At 32.2% G+C, this 10,642-nt stretch overlaps 1 protein-coding gene across 1 annotated transcript; it reads left to right on the top strand.

Moving 5' to 3' along the window:
- The first annotated feature begins 865 nt into the window (after positions 1–865).
- Positions 866–6,172, top strand: LOC121218499 (uncharacterized). Its single transcript, XM_041095746.1, has 5 exons — positions 866–1,066; positions 2,474–2,521; positions 3,913–4,088; positions 5,769–5,894; positions 5,984–6,172. Exons 3-5 carry the CDS (start codon positions 3,926–3,928, stop codon positions 6,034–6,036), a joined length of 342 nt encoding a protein of 113 aa, XP_040951680.1. The 5' UTR covers positions 866–1,066; positions 2,474–2,521; positions 3,913–3,925; the 3' UTR covers positions 6,037–6,172.
- Positions 6,173–10,642: the final 4,470 nt, after the last annotated feature.

A 10,642-nucleotide genomic window follows, 5' to 3' on the forward strand; every position in this document is an offset into this window, starting at 1 on the left:
GACAAGGAGTTCAGGCATTCGATCTTACAAGAGGCATATAATAGTCCCTATGCTATGCATTCTGGTGGGAATAAAATGTATCGGGATCTCCAGAAACTCTATTAGTGGCCCGGACTGAAATGAGAGGTAGTCACTTTTGTATCCCACTGTCTGACGTGTCAAAAAGTTAAGGCCGAACATCAGTTGCCCTCCGGACTGCTTTAGCCAGTTAAGATTCCACAGTGAAAGTGGGAACAAGTAATAATGGATTTTGTTATGGGGATGCTTTTAACCCCTACTAAGAAAGATTTAATTTGGGTCATCGTTGATCGGTTGACCAAATTAGCTCATTTCATTCCTATCCAAACAGATTACTCCTTAAAGAAGTTAGCAAAACTGTATATCACCGAAATTGTGAGACTACACGAATTTCGGTCTTGATAATGTTTGACAAAGATTCGCGATTTACGTATCGGTTCTGGAAGAAACTCCATGAGGCCTTAGGCACCGACTTAATTTTAGCATTGCGTATCACCCCTAGACCGATACACAGTCAAAACAAGTTATTCAGATCTTAGAGAATATACTTCGGAGTTATGTGATAGATTTCAGGGGTAGTTGGGAGGAGTACCTACCGTTGGCGGAGTTTTCATACAATAAACGCTTTCAATCTAGTATTTAGATGGCACCTTATGAGGCCTAGACCTGTCCATGGGCCGGGCGGCCCGGCCCGACCCGACGGCCCACCTGAAATATGGGAGGGTTCGGGTAAAAATATAGGCTCGAAATATGGGCTTGGACAAAAATTTAGGCCCGTTTAGAAAACGGGCCGGGCCTCGGGTAAAATTTTTTATTTTAAAAATATAACAGTTTTTAGTTTAAGTTTGATTCACTTTCCTCTTAATGCTGCGGTCAGTGCTGTGCCTTCCTTTTTTCCCCATTTCCAAAATCGACAGACACCCAAAATCCCTAACCCTATTGTGCTGTCTGCTGTGCCTTCCTCCCTTTTTTTCCCATTTCCAAAATCGACGGTCTCTTCCAGTACCGTTTGCTCATCTTCTTCGTTTGGTACAGGAGTTTGGTACAGGTACGGGTTTGCTCATCTTCTTCGTTTTCCTCGTTTTCATTCTCTATGACTGTAAGATACTTCATTTCTTTTGATTATTCTTCTTCAGGTTACTCTTTTATTTCTTTTATCAATTACCCTTCTTCTTTGCCTGCACATTCAATTAAGCGCAACTCTTTTACTGTTTCAAAATCTGAGACATTGATTTTTTTTCTAGAGATTGTGTTCTTAGGTGTTCTGAATCAATGGCTAGGATTATGTTACAAAGTTGAAACATTAGATAAATATTTATTAAAAACAATTGTTCTTTCAATGAATTTATGCATCAAAACAGCAATAACATAAATACAAAATGTAAAATAAAACGTATTAAAGCATCAAAAAGCTTACCTGAAATGCAGACCGAAAGCTCAAAAAATCAATAAACATATGAACAAAGAAGAGAAGAAGAAGAAATAGTATATGAAGGCACACAGTTTAGCAGGCAGGACAAGATTAGTCTATTGTTTTTGGTTTTAGGCAAAGATTAGTCCAAACTCCAAAGTTAATATAAAAGGGTCAAACGTGTAGGAAGTAAGCAATGGGATAACAATAACATTAGCTGACCAACCATTATAACAATAATATTAAAATCAAGAGTAGATAATGCTAAGTTCCCACTTTCTGCAGATTACCCACTCTTTTTTTTAGAAACAGTTTGAATTAAAAATGTTAGAATTAAAAATGGAGAATATTAGAGGGTAGAGTCAGTAGTGAGTCATGTCAATGGAGAATATTTAATACAATTCTTCCTTTTTCTTAGAAACAGTTTGAATTAAAAATGGAAATCTAATCTAACATTCTTACTTCATTTCTAATTGCAATTTTCTTTCAACTTCTTTCTACTGAAGTTACACACACTTCATTTGGGGCATCCTTTTCCTAAATGTTAACCAATGTTGACTATTCTAGAACTATACCCCATCGACATATAAGAATGTTAAATTAGATAAAGCAGGTTTCTCGGCCTCTTGAATTGCGAATTGGGTTTAGTTTATTCCTTTAAACAGGGTAACATATGCAGATAACATGCGCCAATGCTCTGCATGTATTCTGTTTGTTTCTGTCTAAGTTTGTAAAAGTGTATAAAAAAAGTGTTGTTGAAATATATATATTCCCGTCCATTTTCTGTCTGTTAATCTATAATAAAAGTTTATATGAAATTTGTCAATTAGCTTTCTGTTAATCTATGATTCAATCAAATAATTAAGTGGTAAATGTTTGTTTATATGTTTATATCTGGAAATAAAGTTATCAGAATTTTGAAATTGCATGAGATTCGAGTTTAATGAATTTATTATAATGTTTACTAAGATCACAAGCTTAGTTTATTCATTTAATCTCATCTTCTTCTTCTTCATTTTTTTTTTTTGCTTTGTTTTATTGCAGAAACAATCGACATTGAAATCAATTTGGCTTACCTTAGCTTCCTTTCCTGTAAGCTTTCATTTACATTTTCTTTTTACAATTTAATTTAATTTGATTTTCCTTTATTTTACTTTGTACAACATTTTGCAGATTAGCAGATTTTCCCGTAAGCTAAACTTGCTTATCTACTAGTAGGAAAATAATGGGATTGAGAAATAGAGATGCTTCTATTTAAGATTTTGGATTGGATTTGTGCAGTTTGAATTTCATTAATTTCTTTTTTGGTACATATGTAATTTAGCTTATAGAATAAGTATGACTATCTCAATTGTTTAAACGCAAAGGATGTTTTCTAGTTTAGGTTTATATTATATATTTAATAATTTGCCTATTGTTTATATATAAATTTGAAATCTAATAAATGTTTTTGTTCCATTCAATTCTTATTCATTTTTTGTTTGCATTTTAATTTTGTTTGTGTTTTCCTCTACATAACGGTAACGGACTTTCAAAGTTAAATTATTTTATCTAGTTTTCATTTGTAGACCATGATATATTTTTAAATTATTTCAAAAAAATTTTATACAAGGTAATTTTAAAGATAATTGATTGTAGCTTAAAATTATTTCAAAAGTTAGTATGAATTTTATTAAAAAAATATTTAATAACAAATTATATATTTGTAATTTTTAAAAGATTAAATTAATTTTTTATTATTTTAAAGAGTTCAAACTTCAAAGTACAATTTTTATTATTTATAGCAAATTAAAGAGTTATTAATTTAAAATTCTATATATTATTTATAGCAAATTAAAGAGTTATTAATTTAAAAGACTGATAGTTTAGTTAGTAGTTAGCTGCTAATAGTTAAAGTCAGTTAAGTCAGTTGTTAGTTGTATTCTGTTAATATTTTTGTGAGTGAATTAGTTAAGATTCTTTTAACTTATTGTTAGTTGATTTCTTGACAAGTTCATTAACTTATTCATTGTATAAATACATGTTTTATAATCCCAACAAAATTGAAACTAAGTAGACTCTTTTTCTCTTTTGATGTCATTTACATATTCAAACAAGTACTAAAAAATATTTATGCGTCTCTTTGAAAAGATATAACATTTCCTTTTATAAAGATTTATGAATAATTGTGTCAATTTACATGTATACACCTCTTATTCAAATTTATATTACATCTTTTCTTTCTTTTCTATTATATATATGATTGTTGTATATATTATAAATAATATATAATATATTATTATATTATTATATAGAACAGATTCTACGTTATAATTAGTTTAATATATCTTGATGCTTTTTTTTTCTTGTAATTACACTGTATCATATTAGTCAAAGTTAAACAGTAAGTATGCATTTTGTTTTAACCTATTTGTATATTTAATAAAATATTTGTATATATATTCAGTAACCGAGTTATAAATAAGATTATTTTTGGATTTCAGGACTTCAATTTTTATGGCTATGGCTAGTTCGAACACTCCTATACCTGTGGACAATGGGTTTAATGAGTATGAAAGTGCTGTCAAACGTCAAAAGTCTACCACTTCAAAGGTGTGGGATGAAATGACAAAGCTTGAATGCGAGAACAAAAATGAGTTGAAGGCACAATGTAATCACTGTAAGATTATCTTCTCTGCTAAATCTTCTAGTGGAACCTCTCATTTAATACGTCATCTAAATAGTTGTTTGAAAAAAGTTAATAAGGACATCACTCAATATACCATAGCCACTCAACCATCACCACAAGGTGTTCCATCTATAAAAAACTACAAGTTTGATGCTGATGAGTGTCGTCAAGCTATTTCTACTTTTCTTGTGTGTGGCAAGCATTCATTTAGGGCAGTTGAAGAACCAGGATTTAGATACATGATGAGAATTGCTAGTCCTAATTTTAAGAATATAAGTAGACAAACAGCTACTAGGGATGTCCTAAAGTATTATGCAAGAGAGAGATCATGTTAAAGAAGAGTTGGCTAAAGCACCTGGTTTAATTTGTCTAACTTCTGATAATTGGAATTCGGAGCATACTAATGATGAATATATTTGCATTACTGCTCATTGGGTTGACAAAGATTGGAAGCTACAAAAGAGAATCATAAGGTTTAGAGCTTTATTTCCTCCATATGATGGTTTGAACATAGCGGATGAACTTGTTTTATGTTTATCTCAATGGGGTATAGATAAGAAAAATTTTTAGCATCATTTTGGATAATGCTTCTTATAATGATGTTATGGTTTCTTGTCTTAAAAATCGTTTTCGTGCAAACCGAGCTATTTTGTGTGATGGTGCTTTTTTTCAAGTTAGATGTTGTGCACATATATTGAATCTTATAGTTAAAGCTGGTTTGGAACTTTCCGATGATGTTGTTTGTAAGATTCGAAATGGGATTAGGTATATAAAAAAGTCAGGAATTCGTAGAAAAAGGTTTTATGATGTGGCCGACAAAAATTTTCATTTGAATGTGACCAAAAAGTTGCGGCAAGATGTGTGTATGAGATGGAATTCTACTTATTTGATGCTTGAATCTTCTCTTTACTATAAAGATGTGCTAGATTATTGGGGTCAACAGGATAAAGATTATCAAATGTTTGCACTTTCTAGCGAGGAGTGGAGAAATGTTGCTATTCTTTGCAAATTTTTGAAAGTATTTTATGATGTGACTTGTGTTTTTTTTGGTTCTAATTATCCAATGGCTAATCTTTATTTTAGAGGGGTTTGGAAGGTTCACAAGCTCTTGATTGATATAGTTAAATGCCCTTATTCGTTTTTAACTCCAATGGTTAAGCAAATGCAAGAGAAATTTAATAAATATTGGGCTGAGTATTCGTTGATATTGTCATGTGCTGCAATTTTAGATCCTCGTTACAAGTTGAATTATGTGCAGTATTGCTTTAAAACAATCTATGGTGTTCATGCTTCAGATTTTGTTGAGACCATTCTTAGCAATCTTAGACTCTTGTTTGATGAGTATGTTAAGAAATCCAAATCCATGTCTTTCTCTTTGGCTGGGAGTTCTAATTTTTCGGATAAAAATCCTGTTGATTTTGGTTTGGATGAACACAATGATAATAGTGCTGATTTTGGTGGATATTTTGATGAGAGATGATTATAAACGGTATTTAAATGAATCTAGCACTAGGAGTGAAAAGTCACAGTTGGACATTTATTTGGAAGAACTGGAGTTTGAGTTGAATAGTCAAATAGATGTTTTAGATTATTGGAGCAAAAGTTTAGTTCGATACAATGAGCTTTCATTATTGGCTCGTGATCTTTTGGCAATTCCAATATCGACTGTAGCTTCCGAATCGGCTTTTAGCATGGGTAAGAAAGTTATCACACCTATCAGGAGTTCACTTAAGCCAAAAACGGTTCAAGCCGTTGTTTGCTTGGATGATTGGATGAGAGCTAAGGGATTTTCAGTAGGTAATTATTATTCTCGCTTTATTGTTGTAATTTTATATTATTTTGTCATCAATTTGATTATCTAATTATTCATTCTTATTTCATGTTAGAAATTGGTTGCAAAAAGGACGATGACGACGAGGTTTCTTCAGTTGCTTTTTAAGATACTTTCTTTCTAAATGTTTAAATTTTAATTTAGCTAACAATTTATATTTTGTTATAAAATTAAATATGTTGATGGATTAATGTATGAATACTATGGTTTGTTGTTTATTGCTATAAAATTAAGTATGTTTAAATATTTTGTTATAAAATTTAGGTGACATGATAGAATTGGAAGTGATAAAATTGGGCTTATAGCAATGAACTACCTATGGGAGATTTGAGAGTATTGTTACTAATATTACAAAGGTTTGTTCAAGACTATGATGTAATTATATGATGTAGGAAGCATGAAAATTTGGTTATGATTATTTAAACCCATATTGTATTGCCAAGTTTGAATAGATTATTATGAGTTATGGCAATTCATTATATTTTGTTGCCTAATTTGATTTGATGTCTTAACTAATCGATGCATTCGACCTATAACATCAATGCTTGCTGATTGTTTTTTTTATATAATTTTATTATGATGTAATTATATGATGTAGCAAGCATGAATGCTTGCTGATTGTTTTTTTTTTACAATTTCCATATTTCATGGTCTTTATGTGAGTTGAAAAGCTTGTAAAAATTTGCAGAGCAAAGACAAAAATGTTGCTAAGCTTATTCAATCATTGCGACCAATTCCAAACCACTTTCATGGTAAAAAGTGACGTTATATTAAAAAGGGAAGATGTGATTTTACATTAATACAAATTGGTTGGGTACGAATGAATTAAGATGCACGAATTAAAAAGAGGCGGTTAAACAGGCTGCAGGCATAATTTTAATTCTAATCCAACAACTTACCTTTTTCGGACAAAGCAGTCAAACAAAAGTTGGTCAAAGAAAGGTTAAATTCTATTCTTAGTCTTCTACTTTGTGAAAATTATGAATTTAGTTTTTGTAAATTAATTTGATTAAATTTAGCTTGTGTGTTTTTTAATTGGTCAGATTTTGAAAAATGTAGTCTTAGCTTAAAAGGTTGCAGTTAAATTAATTTGATTAATAATAAAACATCTTTGTTATAGCAAATTAGCAATTAATACAATTAATACAATTAACAATTAATACAATTAATACAATTAATAATTTAATAAATTTACTAATCAAATGTTAGATTTTATTACAACAATTAATATAATTAATAATTAATAATTTCAAAATTTTACTACCAATTAATTTTAATAACAATTAGTTTTAATTTTATTAAAAAAATAATTTTAATTTAAAAATGGGCCAGGCCGGGCCGAGCCCGGTCCTCATATTTTTTCCCCAGGCCGGGCCTGGGCAAAATCTCAGGCCCATATTTCAGGCCGGGCCAGGCTCGGGCCTGGTAAACGGGCTGAAATTTTTTTGTTCACCCGGCCCGGCCCATGGACACCTCTAATGAGGCCTTATATGGTCGTAAGTGTCGCACTCCGTTATGTTGGACTCAATTAAGTGAACGCCAGATATCGGGTCTTGAGCTGGTTTTTGAGACAGAGCACTATGAAAGCGATTCGTGATCGCTTGACAAAAGTCATATGCGGATTTAAAAAGAAAGGATATTGAGCTTTTGGTAGGTGATCAAGTGTTTCGAAAGGTATCACCTTGGAAAAAGGTTTTTCAATTTGGATGCAAGGGTAAGCTGAGCCCAAGGTTCATTGAACCTTACTGTATTCTGAAGCATATTGGACCTGTTGCGTATAAGTTGGAATTACCGTCAGAATTAGAACAAATTCACAATGTGTTTCATGTCTCGATGTTGAGATGGTATCAATCTGATCCATCGCATATTGTCATTATTGATGAAATCAAGTTACGACTAGATCTAACTTTAGAGGAGGAACCAGTCCAGATCTTAGAACATGATGTTAAGGTGCTGAAGAAGAAATTTGTTCCTCTAGTAAAAGTTCTGTGGTGAAACCACGGTACTGAGGACGCCACGTGGGAACCTGAGGAATCAATCCGACGGCTGTATCTATATCTATTTGAGTCAGGTAGATTTTGAGGCTGAAATTTCTTTTAGGTGGAGAGAGTTGTAATGCCTCGAAATTCTAACAATTTTATTGTGAGAATCTGCAATAATTTAATTTCTGTATCTCTGGTTCTTTGCTCTGCTTTTGTGTTTAAGGTCTGAAGTTCGAGTTGCGTTGTTAAAATTTTTGTTATTTTAAAAACAACCCTTAGTCATGCATTACCCGGTTAAGTCCAATTCAGCGTGAAACTGTACCAAGAATGAGTCCACTGGTTCACTAGTTAAGCATCTGCTTGTATTCTGTTAGGTCCCGTGTTCAAGTTGCAACGGGGACAATTAGGAAATTTTTTGTCAAATGCCAGAAATCTACTTGGAAGTTAGGAATTTAATTAACATTAGTTTCTTTTATTTTTTATTTCTTCTTCTTCGCTTCCATTTTCTTTTTCGTCCTCATTCATTGTGATTTATTTTATTTTACTAATTGAAATCATGGGGGATACGAGATTAACATAAATTTTGTTATTAGTTATTGGTCAGAAGGCTATTGGGTAAGTAACTATCAATGTGAACGTTCTCGCGGTTTACTTTCGTCTTTGTGACTTGCGATGAATTGGGTATTCTGTGAGTTCGAGAATCAATGATAAATGATCATTTGTTTTCTAATAGGCGAGAATATTAGCAATAAGGAATAACAACTCAACAACTTCTGAGGTTGTTGTTGAAGTTTCGATGAGTTTGGTTTCGTCGAAGGTTTCGTGTCGAAACTTTTGACATAAGTATTAAGTACGTAATCGGGAAATTTTGTTAATTAAATGGCTAAATTGTGTTACCGAATGATTTTTTTAGCCTTCGAGGATCTTTTGCATTGTTGTTACTTCGAAATTTCTCCATGTGCATATTGAAATCCTTAGTTTTTGCAAGTTTTAGTCGCCGGAAATGGTGGCTGTCGACGCCACACGGCCAGGCACACAGACGTGTGTCAAGGCCGTGTGATTGGCTGTGTAACTCACTGTTTATTGATTTGGGGCCACACAGGTGGGGACACGAGCTTGTGTCTAGGCCGTGTGTAGCCATATTAGTGCAAGGTTCACACAGGCAACGGACACGGACGTGTGTTTGGGCTATGTAACTCACTGTTTATGGTATAAGACCACATGGCCAAGGACACGGGAGTGTGCTTTAGCCGTGTAACTCACTGTTTGTGGTATAAAACCACACGGTCAGGGACACGGGTGTGTAACCAGGCTGTGTAATTCACTGTTTATATTTCAAAACCACACGGGCAAGGCACATGGGCGTGTGACCAGGCCGTGTGTCATGTTATTAGGGCCCGAAACCTGTTTCTTGAGGCCGTGAATGTTGTTTAACACTGTTACTAACTTCCTCATGGTATGAATAGTTGAATTTGATTGTATGAATGCTATCTAATATTCTAAGACTGATGTGTGAAAAACATAATTGTATGTATACTATGACACTTATTCTGAGGTTGAACTGTATTATCTGTTTGTGAAATAAAATAGAATGACTGAATACTCAATATGGGTACTTGTGCTGTGCATTTGCATGGCTTGGGATATAGCGAAGGAAGAAGTAATCTATTCTGAAATAGTGGCTAGACCACAATGAGTATAAATCTGATTTTGGCACTTTGTTGCATTCTGATCTAGCAACTAAGCCGCGTCTCCATAAAAGTGTCAAATAGACACTCTAAGGTGTGCAAGGTTGGTTGGGCATTGAATGTCTATAACGGTGTGTTGGGATGGCCGAAGACGGTGTGTAGCAGTTGGGATTAGGAATATTGCAACTGAATCTGATCTGTACTATATTTGGAACTGAATTTGCATATATATATATGTAACAAATCTACTCTGAATCTGAAATAAACATTTCGTCTGTATCGAAGCGAATCTTTGAACTTGGAATTATTTTATAAGTAAGCATTAATTAAACAAATTTCTTTTACGCACTGAGTTCACAACTGATATTTGTTATTGATTGGATTTTAGGTGGTTCTCAGTCTTGAACGGGTCAGTGCCGTGGGAGCTCGGTCAAGCTTTCACTTTTCTTTGAAGTGTTATGTTAGGACTTTCAGTAATTTATGATAGTAGAACTTTGGAATATTATGCACTAACTAAATAACTAATATTATGATGAATATTATATGAAACATGGTTTACTATTGTTATGTTTCTTGTGTGGTATGTGAGTATCGTTGATGTAACTCTCTAAACTTGGACTGGACTTCTAGGCCGAGTGTGGAGTGTTACAATAATTATAATTTACTAGAAGTTATGATAATTATGCATTTAAAAGTAACTGGAATTTAAATTATAATTATTAATTTATTATACTAATTGTAAAATTGATTTATTACTTGGATAGAACTTTAGGCAAAATAAAAGTTGGAATAATTATAATTATAATTATAATTTACCATTATTAGTTAAAAGGTTTAACGTAAACAAAAGTTGTGTTAATTTTATTTATGTAAAATAATGTTTTTTAATAAAAATAGTGTTATTATTTTAATATAATTCTATGCATATTAATTATCACTTAATTAATTTTGGAGGTAATTATGTTAATTATTTATTATTTTGAATAATGTTACTTTACATTAATTACATAAAGTAAAATTATATTGTATGTTGAATATACTAAA

This window comes from Gossypium hirsutum, chromosome D06, assembly GCF_007990345.1.
Source record: "Gossypium hirsutum isolate 1008001.06 chromosome D06, Gossypium_hirsutum_v2.1, whole genome shotgun sequence".
Classification (NCBI taxonomy): Eukaryota; Viridiplantae; Streptophyta; class Magnoliopsida; order Malvales; family Malvaceae; genus Gossypium; species Gossypium hirsutum.

Coding starts and splice junctions, on each gene's coding strand:
- LOC121218499 (XM_041095746.1), top strand. CDS start 3,926: ATGGCTATGGCTAGTTCGAACACTCCTATACCTGTGGACAATGGGTTT. Junction 4,089..5,768: donor GAAGGCACAATGTAATCACT/GTAAGATTATCT, acceptor TATCGACTGTAG/CTTCCGAATCGGCTTTTAGC. Junction 5,895..5,983: donor AGCTAAGGGATTTTCAGTAG/GTAATTATTATT, acceptor ATTTCATGTTAG/AAATTGGTTGCAAAAAGGAC.